We start from the raw sequence: 22,774 nt of genomic DNA on the forward strand, positions 1-22,774 counted from the left end.
TAACTTTACATCGTGAAGCATTAAAACTTAATAAATTAGTTACTGAAACACGCTCTCTCAACTGCTATGCGGTTTTCCTTAAAAAAATTCCAAACCTTCCTACTTACACACTTAAAAATATGAACATCATTTCTATAGATTTCAAAGCTTGTAAATAGGCCTAAGAGAAGGCTGCATGCTCACCATGTTAGGGTGAATCAGTAGTATCTAAACAAGACTATTCGAAGTCTTAAACTCATCACACACTAAAATAAATACCTTTATTTAATGTGTATCTTGAAGCATATGTAGAGATAGGACTGAAATAAAGAATTATAACAACTAAGTTGCTTACAACAGACAAACAGGCAGTACGAGGCAATTTAAAAATGTATAGCAGGTGTAACAAATTAAATAAATTAAATTACTTGTTAACTGTCAGCATCCGGGTTGAGGACTCAATGTTTGTTCTGTACTTACAAATTACTTCATTACTAAGAGAAAAGTAAGAAATGGGGTCCCATTTAAGGGTTTTGAATCAAGTCTTTGGGCTTTGTCAGTTAAGACTTCAGTTACATGAATTTCAACTACACACATTAGTGTACTACGAGTTGCAAACAATTCATAGAGAGAAAACACTCTAAAATTAACTTACCTGTAATAATGTTGGGCTTTGGTGGCATGCTGAATTCGTACAATGTGGGTTCAGAATAACCCAGTCTGTTGGCAGCTGTAATTTGTACTTCGTAACCCATGGTCCATTGAAGATGCTCTAAGATGATGTGGTCTCTACTACCTTGCACTTTTTTCTCTAGCCACTGGTCTTCCTTATCTTTCTGTAAAGATGCAAATATTAGTTCAAATTCTCAAAACCTCTTGTATTATTTGTCTAAACTATGTGTCTACATGAGGCACAAAATATATGGAGTTTCATTTACAGAGGATATGAACATTCAAATAATCTAATTTTGGAGTTCTGAGAACTCAGGCTTTTTGTAATTTTATAGGCAATCCCTTTTAACCTTTTGGCTCCAATTTATACTTTGCTCAAATACTGATGTTTATCTTGAGAAACTGCAGGATAATTATTTACAAATGCTGCTAAGAATAAATTCTGTCAAAGTTTTATTTTATATAGATGTTTCCATTACATTTTGATCGATGTTCTTTAACAGAAACCTGCCATTAAACCAAAACTTGAATTGCTCACGTATGCAAACTCTGCTTATATCATACATTAGTTATATAATGAAAATATACACTAACTGTAGCAACATGTGGTACTATGGTAACATTTTGCAAACCAGGTTGTATGCAACAATATAAACACCATTGAGAAAGTATGCAGTCCTATGTCTACACTGGTGAGAGGATCCATGTAAATCCTTAAGATGGTGTTCTAGAGAAAAAAAGGATTCTCATAATTCAGATAATTATCTAAGACACCTGTACAAAAGGAAAAAATGAGGACTTCAGTTGCAATCTTAGTTCTGTCATTTCATAAATTTGCAGTGCTTATCTTCGCAATTGCTCCTTTCAGTGCATAATATATTTAATTATTCTTTATACAAATAAGAATTACAAAGTAATGATTAGGTAAAAGGGTAAAACAATCTATACTGTTAAACACAAATACCATCTTGTTCAAAGGACTATCAGTCACAGTCAGCAAGAATCCATGCAGTCCTATTCTTACTAAATACTGAGGTACAATAAAGTGGCAAAATCCGAGAGCCAAATCCTGGCCATCCAACCCATATAGCAACACAGATGCCGTCAGTGGATATAAACTTTCTGGGAAAAAAAACCCTTCAAATACAGGGAAGTATAACTTTTTGCTGCAGAATATATGCTTCTCAGCAGCTTATACTTAGGCTCTTTGCTGAAGCATCTTGCTCTTGACTGATACAAGTGTCAAAGAAAATAACATCTAAATTAGACAGTTCAGGGCCCAATCATGCTCCTTATGGCTGTTGTGTTGTTTAGTTTTTTTTCCTGTATCCCCAGTCTTCAGAACATAGAGTGACAGACTGAACTCCCTTATGTGCACTGCTGCAATAACTTAGTCACTATCAGTGCTGAGTGTGATGTTTTCTTAAACTCCTTTGTGCTTCTTCTGCACTGGCATTGGTACCGACACATGATAGACTTGGGAATGATTAAAATACAGTAAAACATCTTTTCAGGAACATTTGCAACAAGGTGCAGTAGTAGACCAATAGAAAACATCAGAATGGTAGTCACATTAGAAATCATGAAAAAAACTAAAGACTCTGGAATAAAAACAGTTTACTCATCATACAGTGAAACTGGTATTTTCTGTCAAGGCCATTTTCCCATATCCTCGTGGGTAAATTCTGTTGCAATCATCTGACATTCCACTAGGCAAATCCACCTATATTTACTTTCCAGTGAGTGAAACCATTTGTGCTATCACTGTATCAAACTACTTTTAGAAATTTTTTTTTTTGTATAGCACTGCTAAAATAAAAGTAATTAATACTGATTGCAATATGCATATGCAAATACTCCCTAGTAATATTAGGAATAGCATTGTTACGTAGCACCATATTTTAATGGCTGTTTAAACTGGTGAGGTTTGGGAGGAGTTAGGAAAAAAAATAACACTTAGATTCCAAAGAATCTCAACATGAGAGAAATCAGAAGATCGATACACGACCTTGGTGTGTGCACATACAACCGTGTGAATACTCTGTGGACTTCCAAAGAGGTTGAGAATCACAGAAGGAGAGAAAATATACTGAATTGGAAAATATTCAGGCTAATATTGTTCCTGCAGGTGGAAACGAGAGTATTGCAAACAGATATATGACTATATTTTGAAAACAAACTGTAGAACTACGTGTGAAGAACAGAATTAGCTTAAGATTTGGAAGTAAAACTATAGATTTCTGTATGAGGCTGCTCTTCTGCAGACATAAGTGAAAAGGCAGTTGTTCCAGTTTGGTCAGGTGAAGAATAATGAAGAGCTGAAATGAAACAGGATACCTACATGCTATGACAGAGAAATGACACCCTAAGTTTAGTTAAAAGTGGAGCCAACTGGGTGGATTGAGATATATGAAACAAAGTGCAAGCCCCGAGCTCAAAGACAGAAAAACATTTTACGAAGAGTGATAAACACAAGTTAGGAGGAAGAAGAATAAAGTGAGTATCTGGAAAGAAAGTTGTCATCTTCTGAAGATAAACGGATGAAGTCTTCCAGAATGCAGCCTGCTTTTGGCATCTTAAAAGAAAAAATAAAAGAACTGCAATGTCCTTCATTGTCGCTATTAATTCATATGCATTTTGAAGTACTTTTTACTGAGTAGAGCTCAGTAATGTGTCCAGATTTATTTTACTATTAGTATAGAAAGGGAAAGAGAGAGATGCGAACACAAAACAAGAGTCTGTCAGTTAAATCTTCCTACAAATCTCCGTGTTTATGCTAAGACCCTTTAATTGGTAGCTTAAGGAGCAGAACACAGAACTACAAAAGAACACTTCATACTTTATTAGGCTACTCTATTATTAAGCCTACTTAAAAATTATAGAAAGCTCTACATATGCACAGCATTCCACCACAAATAAAAGAAACTTCTAAATCACAAGCTACAGTTTCATTTGACGGGCGAGTTTATATAAATGTCTTCAATAATAATTTATTATTAGCAGTTGTATCATTAACATCCACCAACAAACGTGCACTTTCAGAAACTGTAATCAGATCTGCAGCCTCAGAGATTAAACTGTTCCTTTATTCGCATTTTGTTTTGTTTCATATAATGCAGAAATACTCCTTTATAGAAGGTCATTGATACTGTGAGACTAACCAGCGACTGGCAATTTCTGGGGATCTTACTGCCCACTCCCATCATCCTTAAGCCTTAGATTCACACTGTCCTCTTCGCAGTATAAGTCTTTGGTTGAAACAAACCTGCCACAATGCCACAGACTAATGACGCACACTAAAAAAAAAATTTAAATTAAAAAAATAATTATTTCTTAATTGTGTGTATATTGGCTTAAATATAAGCATCAGCCAAATTTATCTCAGAAGTGTCTAAGAGTTAGATTTGTAAGACAGCTGTATGTAGCTGAAGCACCTAAATAATCTGACAAAAAAAAGAGTAAACAAAGCAGCGTTAAACTCCAGTCTACCATGACTTGGCTGCTTCTCAAAATTGAGGGCACATCTGAAAAGTGTGGAAGTAAAGCAAATCCACTGTTGAGACATCTAACAATTTACTAGTGTAGCAAATAACATCTCTCTTATTAATGGTCATTTCACAGGGTACACAAGATCACATTTTCTGGGAACTCATAAAGTGTGAGGAAAAGTGATAAACTCCCTTCAACCCTTTCCCTTATTCTTCATTCTCCCTAAACTGTTGCACTGAAAGTTCAGCTTGTTATTATGGTGGTCCCTGTGATAAAAAAAGGTCAGGAGATGCCACACTGTCTTGAAAGATGGCAGGAAAAAATATCAAGAAATCCTCATGGGAGACAAACTGATAGTTTAAAGCAGTGACTTCACAAGAATTCATTAAGTCAGGATGGTGCTTTGTATGTCTGGGTGCAAAGCACAAAATGGCTGATAAGGTACATAGTGTTAAAATGCACAGAAAGTCCAAGGATCTGGCAGGTGAAATGGAACTTAGAGATGCAAAAACATTTAACTGCTTTACGGTAGGTATCTCAGAGTGGGAGTAAATGAGAAATTACCTCTTTTTAAATGATTCATATTTACAGAAGTTTGTTCTAGAACCTATCATAAAAAAACAAAATGAACACAGTCCTCCATCAATATAGTCAAACAAAAGTGAAGCACATAACCTATCAATCAAACACTTGTCACTACCAAAATTCAGAGCATTATTAGTAACACTGTCACAGGCCAGTGACATGATAGTTACTATGAGAAATGAGGTTGAGTGGTCACCTCCCTCATTGGACAGGATGCTTCTCTAGGGAATCCCCATCACTGCTCTTCCCAACTGACTACTGGGGAGCAGTTTTCCCTTGTCTTTCTCTCTCCTCCTATTCTTTCCTAAGGTAACTTTGAAGTCAATGTATGCCATCAGCTTCAGACTCCATCAGTGAAGCTTTGTAAGACTGTCTTGACTTTCTTTGTACGACAGCATGAATCAACTTGAGGGTGCTACTCATAAAAATTGCATAGTACCTACTTCTGTGGAATACAGAACAAGATATGAAGCTGCTTATTACCTGATCATAGGTAGTAAGTCCAGCCCATAATATGAATAAACTGATGTTAGGAAAGCAATATCTGTCAGAATGGAACACCTGGTTTCCAGAAAAATAAAACTTACTAATTTACCTAAACCAGGCTATAATAATGTTATATCTTAAAGGCTGTCCTTCTTCCAGTTTAAAAAAAAAAAAAAAAATTGTATAAAACTTAAATGTGAGGGAACTGACTCTTAATAAGACATAAACTACTATGAAACATAAGGAAGAAAAAACCATTTATGTATAGCCTGTTATCTAATACGCTCTTTAAACATGCAAGCAAATACATTGGTCCAGGTGCTAGTAATGAGTCTGGCAAGAGCTATTGGAAAGCTAATTCAATATGACCAGTGGGGAAGATAGAAGAGAAGCAGTCACCACATAATTAAGAACTTTAAGTAGCATCCATTCGTTCTGATTAAAACACCAAAAAAGTATTGTGCTTTTTTGTTGTAGGAAGGCCTTTAATTTAGTCAGATCATTTTTTCAATTAGAAGCTTAAGGATTAATGGATTTGAGGTCCAAGTAAAGGCTGTCTTCTTCAGTAACCTATTAAGTTTCCAGTCACAGCTTAAACTGTACATTCATCTTTCAACAATACACATGAAAAGTGATCTTTTTACTATAATATCATACCTTAGTTAAAACACTAGATCACGTTTCCAAAAATATTCCAGATTCCAAGATCATTTAGCTTACTTAAATCACAGAAACAGATTAAATTCCATATACTGCATGCATATATTACATGCAAACATTTTATTTTCTTATCTTCTCAATTACAAATACTCAGAGGCATTGTAATTGAACTAGGAAGCTCAATCCCACAAAACTGCATTATATCTTGTATGCCATATTTTACTACCCTCCCTCTTCTTTACTTTTCTTTTATGCCAACTGCACTCACTGGACAGAAAGTCATTTAAGATTTAGGGATCAGTGATATCAGAGTAACTGCTGGTTATTCCCTCAAGCTACTCTTAAAAGCCCTACCAAATTTTTCTCAATTGATTTGGAGCTACCAGTCTTCTTTGGTTATACTTAACTTAGTAAAATCATTTTACATGCCAGATTTAGCACTTGGATAATTCCAGAACTACCATCGAGAAGTTACATTATAGGAAACATTAGGAAATGTGACAAAAACTATTACAAAATAAGAAACTGGATTTTCCTTTTTGGGAACACTAAAAGAAAATTCATTTAATTTCTCACAGATTACTTATTTCTGTTAAACACAGTGTTCACTACCTTCTGTTTAACATGTCTACATATCTGATCTTACGTGCCCAATTTGTTTTAGACTCTCAAAATGGACATGTAAATCTGCTATTACACTCTGGCAAAATGCCTTTTTACTGAGTCTAGTCAAATATAAGTAGTATAATCTTACTAAAAGAAAACAAAGAAGCTATTAGAAAATACCCTTGAATTAAATTCATTGTTTTTGCCAGCTCTATAGTTACTTCTTCAACCCAACCATTTCTAAGCATAGTGTATCAGGAAAAGAAGTGCATTTTAGCTACTTTAATAATAAAAAAATCCCACAATTTTTTTTTGGTAGTAAAATAAATTACACATTGCAGAAAATCCTGTTTTCTAAGCTTGCCAGATTTGATGACAGAACACCAAATCAGACTCTAGCTGACAGAAGGCCAATAAACTCTGCATGGTGGCTATTAAAGAACTGACATGTACATTGAAAATCACGAAAGTCCTAACAATTTGTCAACTATTTGGCTTTTATAAGCTGAGCCTTGGAATCTAGAAAAATAGAAAATATGAACATGATCAGATAACTAACCTCATTTAAAATTAACATGGAGCACTGGAATACAGTGTTTTATCTCTTGGATGCTATCTATCAATACAGATACATTTATAACAGGTTAATCATTTGCTGTTCAAACAACCCTTAATTCTGTAACTTTAATGTCTGCTAATTTACTGCACTTTTGAGAGCTGAACACGAATGTTCCTCATTTACCATGCAACAACATAGTTTTCTTGTTAGAATGAACTTTCAGAATGAACTTTTTTTTTTTTTTCATTTTATAATCTGGCATTAGTAACCTAGTCACAAAAGAAAACATACTATACTATATCTTCTTTTTTTTTTGTAGTGTGCAAAACGTTTTGTTACATTTCAAATCATATCAACAGTCTTCTCTACATTAGAAGCAGATATTACTAAGCAAAACCAACTATTTTGATTAACTTAAATACTTACACTTCTGTATTTGACAATATATTCCAAAATGGGGGCACCACCATCATCTTGTTTAGTTATGCTAAGTTTAAAACTCTTGCCACTTCCTGGCTGTCCATGAATTGAAGGGGGGCTTGGTTCCCCTAAACAAGGGAAAAAACAGTAGATAATAGTAATTCAGTAATAGGATTGGTCTTAAATTACAGCTGGGAATGTGTCCACAGTATTACTAATTAAAATCTTTAAAATCAACATGATCTTTCCAAGTATTGCAGAACACCCTTAATGTGTGTTAAATATTTTGCTTAAAGTATGTTCTAATGTAGACTTCACACAAGGAAATAAAATTATGAAGTATAAAAGAAGTATTCATTTCTTTGAGACAGTCTGACTTTTGACATTTTCAAATGTAATTTACTTCACAAATGATTTAGCCATCAATTCAGAAAGGCTGGTAAGCTGCTACTCAGGCTGAAGTTTAAGAGTAACACTATATGACAGAAAAATATATTTAATATGAAGCAAAAGCTTTAGTCCCATGTGCAAGATCTAAATTGTAGTACAGATATTAGGTAAATTAACTCTTTGGTAAATGTGCTAAGGCAAAATTAGATGCTTTTAGAGTACTCTATATTAAGAATAAATGTAAGGAATACGATTTCCAAAAGCAAAAGCAATTTTCCCTGTAATGAAAAGATAAAAATAATCTTAAATCTACAATTGAAGGGTTAATAGCCAGCTTAAGCCCCTTTGCTAATTGAAATTCACAGACTTATTGTAATTTCTATATACAATGCCTATTATAAAGTTTTAAATCAGATCCTAAATGAACATGTGTTGTCATACTGAAGTGTCTTATCATCAAATTATCTGTAACCTTGTATTCACCCAGAAAGATAGTTTCTTTAGAAATATTTGTAATATTTGTGTTTATCCCTTATCAAAGTAAAGATAAATTGACTCAGATCTCAACACAGCATTTGCCTAGGTTTCTATCAGATAACATATATATAATTTCTATCAGTTTCTATCACTTTTCTATTGGGTATAATGTTACATGTGAATAATGGCAAATTATTTTACCTGTCCTTCAATATATTTAGAATCTAACCAAAAAGAACTTTGAAAGCTGTCAAGTTACCAGCTTTGGACAGAAGAGACATATCAATAACAACATAATATAATAACACAGAAATATTTTATGTTTTTTGTAGTTGTGTGACATTCATTGTTTATTCCATTAGGGCTGGTATTCTTTACTGAGTAACACCCTACTCAGAAAACAGTTCAGTTGCAATAGATTTATGAGACTAGTCTGGTAATAGTTGCTGATATATTTTGGTATATCTGTTTGTGTACTATACAGTGCCATGTGCTAGTTCCTTTACTTTCTTTCCCCCTTTGTGTTTAATTTCTGTATTATTGTTTCTATTTAAAAGTAATTTGAGAAAAATATTTTTCATTAGCCCTTAATATTTAAATGTGAATTTCTTGCCTATAAAGGTTGCTACAAATACAGAATTGGCTTTGTAGCATTTATCATTTGCATGTAGTCATAGTTAAAGCAATTTATTCTCATCATTTTTCCATAGCTTAAGATTTCTGTTTGAGGCATCATAATTGCAAAACTTGTGGCAGCATAGTTTGCTGAAGAAATGTCTCCAGAAAGGGTCAATTAATTTCTCACAGATGTGTCTAATACCCTGAGTGTAAATAAGAAAAAGTTCTTAAACTAATGTATTTCATGGTTTGTGTTCTTGAATATGAACCAAAAATTTGTCCAAGTCTCAAAAATACAGATAATGGGATAAATTCTCCAACTTAAGTTCATTCATAGTAATTGGAGGGGAGGAATAAGAGGAACAAACCATGATTTCTGAGAAACAATGTGAAGACTGATGTTATACACTGGGAAGCAGTGTATGAATATAAAACACATTATCCACAGTGAATCATACTTAAATTATTAGCTGATCTGGAGATAATGTATTCTAATAATAATTTACATTTTCATTTATTACACATTTACAAGTATTACTCACGGACAGGTAAGGTCTGAAAGATCTCAATTTTGCTATACTCTCCTTGCCCTTTTCCATTTACTGCAGCTACTTTGATCTCATATGTTGTATTTGGTTCCAAATTGCTGAGAACAACCATTGCTAAAGGAAAAGAAAGAAAAAATATGGGAACAAAATTTGATGAAGCAATAAATTTATAAAAAAAAAATCAGGCAATTTCATAATTAGCTTCACTTGCAACTTTTGAGTTCCATTTTCTAACAGTCCAGTGGTTCCAAACTTAGCTTTCTTTGAGTGCTAGTAGTCCCTTTTTTTCATCTGCATAAAATCAGAATTTGTGACTGAGCAAGTTATGCTTCTGAAGGAATTTAATGTCAGGGTTACGGAAGTCATAGGCAACAATTAAGGGACCTTAATGGGGATCGATATTTTATTTTCATCGCTAGCACAGGATACATGAATGTGGAAAAAAATGATGGAAGTTTCCTTCCTCCTAGCTGGCAACAGGCATCTGATGCACATTCAAGCCACCTTCGTAGACTTCATAACTTGCCATTTTTCCCTCATGGAGAGCAGTATCAAACATATTTGGTCTACACTCCCAGATGCAGCTACGTGCCTATTAGTGGTGAATCACTGGTGCTATGCACTGCATTTCAACAATGTATTCAAGATCTAAAATGACAAATGACTATGATGAACAAAGGAAGAGTTCCGAGTTATATACTAAGGACCTGAAAATGAATCAGGCATGTTTGTAGATATTTAAGAGGAGGTGTATAGAAATGCATATTAAGTTATAACAAATAAAAAGTTATTTGGGAAGCAAACAGGTTTGAACTTAGGACGTGCTTTCAGAAATCAAGACTGAATCCCTGGCAGCAATCTTTCACACAGTCTGAACTTATCTCTATGATTCTGCCTGGAGATGCTATCAGAAGCAGAAAACAAGGAGGAAATCTTGCCAAGAACATTGTACAGCACTGAGAATATTGTTTCTGTAATGTAAAGCAACAAATCTAGAAACAAAATCCAGGAAAAGGATGTCGGATTCCAGGATCCTTTATAGGAATGCACTATTATATATTACTGTAGCACTGTGTATTACTAATATCAATGTTGAATACGCACTTGGAAACTTCGATCCACACAGAGTTCTTGGATCTTTACCCCACCCTTACAAGAAAGCTTCCTTTTATTGTCAACAGAAATTGCCTGCTAGCTGTTTGCCAGCTCTGTGATGAGCTCTCCAAATGTCAGATTCATATTGGGGAATGGATATAAATTGGATGGACTTTACTTGAAGCACATCAGTATTTGTCTTGCCCAGAAAAGCAAGGGCTGTATTATCTTACAAGAAGACACAGAATGGTAATGTCTTGAGAAAGAGCCAGTAACCTCTTTCTCAGTCTCTAGGGAGCCTAGCTTTTTTTGCATTATAGAGGAGTATTTTAATAGGCTCTTTAGGCTTGCTTTTCAAGTTATATATTTAATGAAAGTGTAATTCTTTCTGTTAGTACTCTTTGTTATCCTTTTGAGTCAAGATTTATTAGAATTTCTATCTCTTTAGTTTCTGCAGGAGACAGACAGAGGTCCCGTTCCATATGGAGCTGAAGGGATTTAATGAATTTTGGAAAAACGTTAACTTTTACATTTCACACTCTATTATGAGCACTTTTCAGGAATTTGCCATTGAAATGTAACTGCTTTCTTGTAACCAAACAGTAGAATTGTGTATCTTCCAGCATTTTTTCTTTATCATTTTCATGAGATTTAAAAATATCAAACTATAAAAGAAAAACATGTCATGAAAAAATGTGAAGTACCATCATGAGAATAAGAATAGAATTTGGAGAAGAGAAGGATTATGATATATAACATTCAGTTACGGTAAAATGAAATTTAAAACCTAAATCAAGCAGTAGCAGTGTTTAACTTGTCTTTCAGCCATGATTCTTTTCTAAGGCTGACTAATTTAACTGAAAATAAACCTTAGGGCATACTAAAAATTAGTGTCACTGTAAATGTTTTTAAAATTTAAACAACATATAAGCATGACTATGAGTCTACACAATAAAATGTGAATGTGTTAGCTACATAAAATGTAAAGATCTGATTTTATAAACACCTGAGTGAATCTTGCGGCCTATCTAAATGAATAAAATTGCTTATATATTCACTATTTACAGAACCAGTGTCTACTTTAGAATACCCTGCACTATGTGTCTAGATACAATGAGTCTTATAAATACATTTATGGCCTTAACACAACTAAATCTGAGAGCATAACGCGCTTAAAAACTGGAACCACTTGGTATCAGTGATGGTATGATGTGATGATGTGAATATATTTTATATGTAAGAAAAAATTATAACTGTGTCTTCCTGGGAAACAAAGAAAAGAACCATCCTTGATACGAAATCTTTAAATACTCCAGTTGTAACAGAATATTTAGAATAATTAAGTAAGATTAAGGAACTGTCCCACAGTATGTGACGAAAGTGCAGGAATTAGAAGTAATCTACAAGTAGTGAAACTTTCATTGCTTGCTAAGTGTTTTACAATTTTGACATATGTAGAAAATGGAAGAAAATACTTAATAAGCTACTCAGTTTTTTTAAGGTACATATCTATCATTTAAGCATAAATTCAGCCATTCATCTTTCCCTATACAAACAAAACTCTTCTTACACGAGTCCATAGCTCATAGCCCTGACCACAATGGATATATTGATTACAGTTTTCAATTATCACTAAAGTAATTAGCTGTAAAATTTCAAACAATATTCTGAAAGAAATATAGGACTTTCACTTTCAGTATATGAAAGTGAAAAAATTGGTCCACTGCATATGTTCTGTGTGAATTATGCATTGTATACACATTGTCATATATCAAGTCCCAAACATACTGAAAGTAAAATTCCTTTATTTCTTTCAGAATATGATTTGAAAATTTTCAACCTTTTTCTACATTTCCTATCTGCTTCTGTTCTTATATTGTCTTCCTATATATGCAGTATCTGCATGCTTTACCTAAAGAATTCAATTTTGTAGACTAATTGATTTTGCTGGGATTATTCATATAGTGACTGTTACATTGAGGGGTAGACTCCAAAGAACTACTCCAAAGAGGAAAAACCAAAACATTCTCTTGTGAACTCTGCAGGTATTGCTGGGGTCAATTACCATGATGCATAACAGCTCAGACCTCAGTATTTTCCACTTACAAGACAACAGGCAGGGAAGCTGCAAGTCACATCGTACCCTTGGAGGAGATCATGACACCAGAAGTTGTCAGTTATTTTGGTTTTGGTTTAAAATACTGTATAGAGGATTTAAAACAAAATTATAGATACCTTTTTGGCAGGGTATGCAAGGAACATTTTTTGGTTTTTTGTTTGTTTTTAAATTTTGTAGACCCGAATTTAAAAAGAAACACAACTACCAAAAAGAATTAAACCTTACTGAATAGCAAAATTCAGTTTAAACTGTTCTGTGGTAAGAAACCTAAAGTTTAAGCAACGTTAAAAATAAAGTCCTTATTTTTTATTATATAGATTCTTCTAATTTGCAAGCAAATCTAAAAAATTAAAGGACAAATTATAGAAGTAAACCCACAAAAAGTATGTATTAGATAGGTAGACAAAAATGCAGAACTCCATACTATTTTGAATACATAATGTAAGCATTTCAGCTAGAAAAGTTTAATTTATTATCGCAGGTTTCTAACTGCTGTCAAGATGAACCACAGGAAAACATCTGACACAAGATTTGCTGCAAAATAAATTGTACCATAAATCTGAGTCAGGAAAAACAAACCAAAAATCCCCAGCTGCTTTTCTGGTCCAGAGGTAGGTTGTTTATATTACCTTGTTAGAGTAGAATGAGAGAGGAAATGTCTGGCATATTAAACTGTCTTTTCACCAAAGGAAAACTACCTTAGAAATCTTCTAGGGACTGTGATATATTACATAAACCATCATCAAAGCAAGGAAGGTTAGGGGAACCAATAGTACAGTTACACTACATTAATTCCAAAGTAGATCTTATATGAGGTTAATTAACAGAAATATCACATCAATACATTGTTCTCATTGGAAAGCTATCTGTTGCACAGAACAATGTTCTTCCAGTTCCAAATTCAATCCCTTGAGGATGTCAGATCTAACTAAAGCCAGATATAAATTTATTTTGAAACAAAGTAGCTAAGACATATCATTGCTGAAATATCATCTTCACTCATATATATTTGAAATAGTGGCAGCAGTGCAAAATTTCTGTCAAAGAAGGATTACAAATTTTAGGATAGGTTTTTCTTCCCATTTCTTTCCCCCTAGTCTGAATCTCTTAGTCACTATGCAGATCGAATACAGATCAAATACAGTGCAGGTTAATAACTGGGGTGTTTTGATTTAGCAGCATTTTGCTGCACCTTTTACTCAGTATTTTACTACTATTAAGGAAAAACTGAGTCCCCTGGAAATACTTGAAACTCTTTCAGAGGAAAAAAAATTAAAAGCATTTTTATGAAGCTTAAACAGGTTTCTCTTTGTGAGGATGACTCATGTTCTTTTAAGGACAGAAGACAAAGACATGGGGAAGAGAGCAGTGAAGAACCTATGGTAGTAGGGCACATGAGGAGAACGGTGAGGAACCTACAGTAGTATAGCATTAAGGTTCTGTACAAATGTCTCAGACTTTTATTGATGTCACACAGTCTGAAGAACTTCTCTCAAAACCTCTGTCTGCCTAGGATGAGCAACACTGTTTTGTTTAATCTATGCGTTTGCAGAGTAGGAGGAAGAGTATAAAAACACTTTTTCTAGCTGAGCCTCACAGAGTTAGCTCACAGAAGTGTTGACAAAATGAAGGTAGAAATTGCCATGGGGGAGGAATACAGGGAAAAAAATAAAAAAGAATTTTGCTACGCAATAAGCAAAATGTTTATTCATATGCAGAAAAAGCCAATTTGTCTCAGTTCCATCTGTCTGCCTTGCCCAAATAACAATTAATTTCATAAATACTGATTCAAGCATCTGGCTATAAATGTCAGAATTCAACTAACACAAATAAATGAACTTTAATAATGAAAATATTCCAAGTTGCACATTATATGAAAAAACATAATGGAGCAAGTCCTACTGCCAGTGAAATTGTTGGCATAGCTTCCACTAATCTATATGGAGACAATATCGAGCCTTAAGTCATTCCCTAAAATGTATACACAGAAACAAATGTAACAATTTCAAAAATTAGAGAGAATGGCTTTGTCAGGTATTCCCATAATTCTTTGCATCATAATGTATAATCATTGCATTATTTTGGAGTAAAAGTTGTAGTGGCTTAATTAACTGTGAATATAAACAATTATTTATGAATAAAGATATATAGTGTAGTAGATCAGGTATAATTAATAGAATATAATGTTCACTAATATGAATAATTTCCTTATGAAATACTTTTCAGTAGTTGATATAAAGAATGCGTTTGGCAAAAATTGATTTTATATTTTATGTATAGTCTACAAAACACAATTACCCTGTTAAGCTCTTTTTCTCCATATATTTAATTTTTATTTTTATTGCGTAGGATTCTGAGAACCAGAAGTATATACATCTAGAGTCATTCAGGGGATTATATTTGAAACCGATTTTTATTGAAATAAAACTAATAAGAAAAGATTAATTAATCTATGAGACAATTATAGTTACAAAATGTACAGTGCTGTAAATTAATGAAAATAAAGCAAGCCAGAGTGCAATCCAAAGCCCCTAGAAAAGAGTTAATTTGTGGATTGACAATATAATTTATAATATATTAAAGCAGCATGAATCCAGAAGATGGATTTTCTCATTTACTTAGGATGTAACAATGAATAGAAGTTCATTTTCTAGTTTATTTATTTTAAAAGCACCCTTAATTCAACCTGTATTTAATCTAAATCACAGCATAGCACACAGTTTTGGAAAAAAAACCAACAACCACCAACCTAGGAGAAATATTCATGGAACAAAAGCAGTTTGCTGAGATCGATCATTGTATCACTAAACTGTTCCCATAACCTTATTCAGAACAGAAACATACTTGCATGAACTGCGTATCAAATAATTCATTTATACAAACTAGTGTTAAGAAAAATGAAAAATTATTAATTGTGCATAATATTTTTAGGCTATAGGCTTACAAAAGGTAAGCCCCACTCCCACTGACAAAAGCGCCCATACTTTCATGATGCCTTCTTCATATTTTTGTGTTACATCAATTTGACAATAACATAGAATATTTTATGAACAAATTCTGCTACTTCTACTGATTGGCCTTTTACCCTATCAATAATCCTGTGTAATTAGGATCTAGCTTCGGTAGATTTTGGTTCTTATCACTATTAAAATGAAATTTATCTTTCAAACACACATTCTAACTTAAACTTAAACAAAAACATGTTAATTTTTTTTTTTCTATAGATGTCTAAAATGCTTTGTACCTCTCCATTGTTTTCAGTGTATGGCAAAATCCTTTTGGATTACTATAAAAATATTTCTTGCAAATTTGAAGTAGTTCCTTCATGTATCTGTAGTTCACTTGTTTGTTAACTGATTTGCTTCTCTGGTATTTTCTCTAGTTCACTGAAGTTGCAGGTGACCTTGATAATAGTATGTCATACCCTAACCCAAAGTATACAGCCTGGCTTACAGTACTCTTGTACAGTGTAAATCCCAAAAGAGTTTTCTTCTTGTTTTCTATCCCTTGCAATTTCAGCTTCCTGTATAGTAAATCTGTTTCTGTTATTTAGTTATTTAGTTAAGTTGCCTACCATTATCAAGCTCTATTCTTCCCATTCTTATATTTGGTCTTTCTTTTCTTGGGAAAGTTTTGAAGATATTTCTACATCCTTAGTCTGATGTGTGTACAAGGTGACGTAGGTCAGGATAAAAGATTATTTTAAAAAATAATTGTATAATTTTTAAAGCCAATGTCTTTAGTCCACTTTTTGGAAAAGCAAATGTTCCATAATTAAAAATTGCCAAAATTTCTAGGAGAACCTGTGAGGAATCATTATTAATTCTAACTTGCTATTCTTTTTTCCATACAGAAACCTCCTAACAGTATAAAATGAGAATTTATAAATACACAATGAGAATACGTGAGTATGTAATGGATATAATGACTATGCATAAAATAGTAATTTTTGTCCTAATTTTTCATATCATCAGCATTAAAACTAATATAGGTGAATTTTCTGAATTTTCTTTTCTCCTTAATTCCTTTAATTTTGTTATATTCTTATACAACCCAACACTTTGCTCCACAAGCCAGCTTCCCTTTCATCAAGTTTGACACAACACTGCTTTTATTAAATTGTTTCTGTACTGTTCCTTTTAATATCTTATGTTGCTATTTCAATTACATTCAATTTAACTGTAACATACACAAACACATTAAGTGTTGATTTATAATCATGGAAACATTTAGGTTGGAAAAGGCCTTTAAGATCATCAGGTCCAACTGTTAATCTAACACTGCCAAGTCCACCACTAAACCATGTCCCTAAGTACCACATCGACACTGTCTTTTAAATACCTCCAGGGATGGTGACTCAACCACTTCCCTGGGCAGCCTGGTCCATTGCTTGCCCAGTCTTTCAGTGAAGAAATTTTTCCTAATGTCCAATCTAAACCTCCCCTGGTGCAACTTGAGGTCATTTCCTCTTGTCCTATCACTTGTTACTTGGGAGAAGAGACTGACATCCACCTCACTACAGCCTCCTCTCAGCCTCCTTGTCACTAGGCTAAACAATCCCTGTTCCCTCAGGCACTCTCCATAAGACCTGTTTTTAGACCCCTCACCAGCTTCGTTGCCCTTCTCTGGACCTGCTCCAGCACCTCAGTGTCCTTCTTATATTGTGGCACCCAAAACTGGACACAGTACTTAAGGTGGGGTTTCACTAGTGCCAAGCACAGGGGCACGATCACTTTCCTGCTCCTGCTGGCCGCACTGTTTCTGACACAGGCCAGGATGCTGTTGGCCTTCTTGGCCACCTGGGCACACTGCTGGCTCATGTTCAGCCGGCTGTTGACCAGCACCCCCAGCTCCTTTTCCACCAGGCAGCTTCCCAGCCACTCATCCCCAAGCCTGTAGCGCTGCATGGGGTTGTTGTGACCCAAGTGCAGGAACCAGCACTTGACCTTGTTGAACCTCATCCAATTGGCCTCAGCCCATCGATCCAGCCTGTCCAGGTCCCTCTGTAGAGCCTTCCTACCCTCCAGCAGATCAACACTCCCGCCCAACTTGCTGTCATCTGCAAACTTACTGAGGGTGTGCTTGATCCCCTCATCCAGATCATTGATAAAGATGTTAAACAGAACTGGCCCCAGTACTGAGCCCTGGGGAACACCACTTGTGACCGGCTGCCAACTGGACTGAACTCCATTCACCACCACTCTTTGGGCCTGGCCAGTTTTTTACCCAAGTCTTTCAAAATGCAGGTAACTTCCATAAAAGGTACTTGTATATCTTAAAGGGAAGGGAAATGGCTGGGAAGGAATAGGAAAGGGAGGAGAGAGAAGGGAAAGAAAAGGGAAAAGAGAGGAGAAAGAAAGAATGGACAATTAAAAACTTACTAGGTACCACTATATGTAAAGTTTGGAAGAGAGAGTGCTTCAAACAGTTGATATTCCCTGCAAGAAGATCTTGTTAAGCTGAACAAAGGCTTACTTAATAAATCAATTCTTAAACAATTCAATAGGCTAAAACGAAAATACGTAACGAGCTTTAGAACCACACAATTTAAATGCATTTCATAAAAAAAAAATGTTCTTTGAATAACCTAACCTTTAAAATGTCAGATCTCCTCCAAGTACTCATTAGACCTTCATTTTATTTATTAAAGAAGTAATTATTTTGGAACGAGCTTTTAAGAAATAATTTTTTTCTTTTTTTTTTTTTTTTCTTTAATAGGATTGTGGGTGTTCTGAAGTGTTTATTTGATGATAAATTAAACAACTTTCATTGACAGCTAATCTTTTGTTACCCTAAAATTTAGAAGCATTAACTTGAGTCAATCAAAATTATGGAAATGAATCTCAGAGACTGGTGAACTTTGGCTCAGTCCTTCGAAGAACTGATCACACTCTTGTACTTTAAAACACACAAGCCCAAATCCCAGATCAACTGAAGGAAAAATAGCAGCAGCAGAGACTGCAGAGTTTCATCTGGCTAAGCCTATTCATTGATGTTCACCCATGCAAGCATCAAGAAGATGCCCAATAGAAGTGTGGATTAGATCAAAGACAACTGTAGGTATTTGGGGGAAGGGTGAAAGGGTCTCTCTGATCAGGCTGAAAAGCTCACACAGGAACAGATGCATGCAGCAGGCCAACACATCCAGACAAGGCTGCACAGCTCAATGACACCAGCTGGCAGATCGACCGAAGTTTATTGTCTCAGTTAGTGCTGGTAGGGCCAAACCTGGGTTTGTGTGTCCAGGAACAAAAAGAAACCAGATTTGGTCCAGTAGATAGCTACCAAGAGGAGCCTAGGGCACATGAACAATACATAGATGTCGAGGCTTCTTTAGTCTGATTAAGAGGATGCCAAGGGGTGACTGAACAGTCACCTACCATCCTTTTGCAGTGGAGATAGAAACAAGACTGTGAGACTCTTCTCAGCAGTGGCAAATGCATAACAAGGGAAACAGTGATAAGCTGCAGCTTGGCATGTTCAGACCAGATACTAGAAACACTTATACACTGGGAGAGAAATGAAGCACTGAAATAGGTTACACAAAGACAAGAGGGTGAGGAATCTCCATCATTGTGGGTTAAGATTGAATTTGACAAAGCCATGACTGACCTGATCTAGGATCGGCACCAGTCCTGCTTCAGGCAGGAAGGTGGACCAGATAAATTCCAGATGTTCCTTCCAACCAATCCTTCTATGATTCTATAAATTAAAGGGGAATACTATGTTGGTTCTTGGAACCTCATTTTTTCCTCTGCTATAAAACTGTTGTGCACTTCTTAATGCAAAGATTTTAAAGTCTACTGCTAGAAGAAACAGCCAGCCACTTGAAAAGGGCTACACTTAAAACTTTTCATGAAACAATATGATACAGTAAAATCAATGGGGATTTGGACTGCTACCAGATATTCCCTCAATCATGCAAAAAGAAGGTCCTGTTCAAAACGCTTTCTAACATATGACTAATGTTCTCAGTATAGCAGCACGAGGGTTGTTAAATATTTATGTGAATATAATTGCTGTAATTTTAATATTACAAATTACATTGCTGAATATAAAATCTGATGAAGTTAAACTTTCCATAAATCAAATTTATTTTCTGTAGACATTAATTTTAAAATTTTCCTATCACAAAAATTTTTAGGCCACTGAAGTTCACACCTGAACTTCCATTGTCAGTATAAACACATTAAGACAACAGAATTAAGTCCAAGTAATAGTTTATTGAGTGAATACAGAATACTACAATATATAGTAAAGCAATAACTGTGTTAACCTCATTGCATAAGGCCCTTATTAAGACAATTCACACTGTTTCATTTATCCCATTTTTTTTTCTCTTTTTGAACATGCATCAAGACTAAAAACAATGCTTACCGGGAGATGACCCAGAAAATAAAAGAGAGTCTTCTAAGGGCAACAGGGATTCCATTTATTAGGAGACGAAAAAGAACACGCTGTTAGCTAGATTTTAGCTAATGCCACTACATATTCCCTGTCTTATACCAAGTTCTGGAATCCAACCCGGACTATGAAAGGAGGGAATATATTTTGAGGGGGGTGGCTGGGGGTGAGCTTTGAATGCATACCTTCCCTTCTTTGATGCTTGCTACAGTTACACTGATGCCTCTCATTCTTCAATTGTTTAAATCAAACCGTATATCCTATCCCACTCTATCTCATATATGTCAGAATCTAGAATCTCTACGCTCCCTTGTAAGGCAGAAAGAATTACCTGTATTTCAGTTTTTCCTGCCCATTTTTCTGCTGTTCCTACAATGGAGATTCTGTTGTGAGCTAATATCCCATCTGAAATTTGCAACACAAAGCTGGAGTTGCAAAGGGTCTCCTACATTTAAAACTCTATCATGAGCTCTTTGTTACTGAGAGATCTTGAGAAAAAGGTGATGTAGGACTCACTCAAATTCATAGCAGACAAACCTTGTACCTTCTAAGCACGAAGTCCACAGTAGTTTCCATGGTGTGTCTGGGACATGTTAGGTTGAATGTGTATACACTAGCTAATGGTGTAGCAAGTCCACATAGTTTTGAGGACCATATGACTGACTGAGAAAGGCAGCTGTGGGAGACCTTGCTATACATTCTTGCAATACATTGGCATTTGGTGGGGCTGTGAGCCCTCCCATTTGAATCAAGGCTGACTCCACACTTCTGCATCACCATAGTCACTGGCAAATGGGACTTGCCAGTCTGAGGACAGAACTGTGCCCAGGTGCACAGCTTTAGTTGGAGTTGGTTTCCGCTTGACTGACTTCACAGAGTGTGCCCAGATCTTTTCTCAAAAAGGCTGAGCAGGCAAGTGTCTTTCAGTGGGATACAACTGCCATTTGAAGCTGGTAAGACTGGGTAAGCTCCTGGTGACTCCTTTTAATAGAGCAGGACAGAACTCAGATCTAAAATAACAACTTATCCTAAACTAATACTTGATTACTGTCCAAATATCTTCTCTTTTTATCACAAAAAAAAAAAAAGGCCAAAAAAGGCAAAAAAAACCTCACTGAAAATGCCTTCAAAGTCTAAGAAAGCAGTTTACTTTTAACAACTGCACCTTCTCCCTATTGTCAGTCAAGTTCTACAGAGCTATAATGATCTTTTTGTTCCTTTCAGATTTTGCAAGAGATTTAAGATGTTTCACGTAATTCACTAGTTTTCTTACATATCATGCAATTCACTAGTTTTTATGGTGTTACAAAACTGCACTGTGTTAGAGATATAAATAAGAGATGGCCTTTCTTAACCAGATGGATCCAAAATACCTGAAAATTAATTACTCTATACTAATTACTACAAACACATCAATACTCTTATAAAGCTCCAAGACATATGTCAAGAATACAGGAATCCTTAATGCTAAGCCAAATGAATATCTGCAGAGCACAAAGGAATGAAAATTTCTAATGCTGTGCTCAGAGAAGTAGAAAATTTTTTCATAGGCAAATTAATATATGTTAGCAAGCCTTGCATCTCGGTTGAGACTGCTATTTAAGATTCCAACACTTTTCAATTTTATTATAACTCTGCATCCTAATAGTAATAAAGAGAACAACATATTTAAAATCTATGTTTTTTCTCAGTTTTACCTATGTACAGAGAATTAGCTACTATTACATACCACCGAATTAATTGTTAAAATTAAATGCATGATTTTCTTCCTTTAAAATACTCACGTTACTCACTCAATTTTATGTTCCCATAAGCCACTTAGTCTGAATGCCAATAAAAGTAGTCTCCTATGCGCTTCTTGAATGGTATATTACCACTGACCAGAATTTTTAAACTGGAAGCTTTCATTAATACTAATGGTCCCATGATCAAGGTATGTTGCTGCAGTCTTGGAGCTACCTAGGAAGCAGGTTATGACACAGGAGTTCTGTCTCCCATTTCTGTAACCCATGCAATTTTCAACTCTGGAGCATGCAAAGTGTGAGAAAAAGACACTCTACGTGCTCTGTTGCAGGAGTTGGCAAAAACATAACCACCACCATTTGAGGTAATAATACACCAGCCCCTGGTGAATGCTGTCATCAAAGAGGCCATCCTCCCAGTGACAAGCAAAGGGACTAAAACGTGATCCCAGATGTGTCTTTTATGACATTCACGACGGTGAAAAAGCAAAGATCTCAAGTTTGACATGAATGATGATTTCAACAAGTGTTCTTTTGCTTCTTACATGAAAAGATAATTTTCATTCATAATATTTTCTTCCTCATCCCCATCCTACTCCTGCATGCTATACTTTATTTCTTGCCAATGGAGAAAGAAAAGAGTAGAGAGAAAAAAAGCAATAAAATGAGATTCATCTAATGATATTGTAAAATGTAATACAGGTAGGGCTATGCTATCTCTCTGTTGCTCATTGTTGTATGTGGCAGAAGGAAAACTCCATTCATAACTACTCTGTCACTCAATGACCTTGAAAATACTTAATGAATGCTCTCTCCTCCAGCAACACTTTTCTTTTTTGTATTGCAAAATGTTATGTAGTAGAAGTTTATGTATGCATAAATATTCCATAAATATTCCATAAATATTCCATAAATGTACTTACTT

General features: G+C 34.9%; 1 protein-coding gene across 1 annotated transcript in view; it reads right to left on the minus strand.

The window, feature by feature from the left end:
- The window catches only part of NCAM2 (neural cell adhesion molecule 2), a 140,692-nt gene that overhangs the window by 37,773 nt on the left and 80,145 nt on the right, over window positions 1–22,774 (minus strand). Inside the window, exons 12-14 of the mRNA XM_086482338.1 lie at window positions 9,484–9,603; window positions 7,463–7,584; window positions 635–815 (exon numbers count right to left, since the gene is read on the minus strand). Coding sequence (XP_086338464.1) covers window positions 635–815; window positions 7,463–7,584; window positions 9,484–9,603 — 423 coding nt within the window. The remainder of the gene's footprint in view (window positions 1–634; window positions 816–7,462; window positions 7,585–9,483; window positions 9,604–22,774) is intronic.

This window comes from Leptosomus discolor, chromosome 1 (genome assembly GCF_034619465.1).
Source record: "Leptosomus discolor isolate bLepDis1 chromosome 1, bLepDis1.hap2, whole genome shotgun sequence".
In the NCBI taxonomy this organism is placed as follows: Eukaryota; Metazoa; Chordata; class Aves; order Leptosomiformes; family Leptosomidae; genus Leptosomus; species Leptosomus discolor.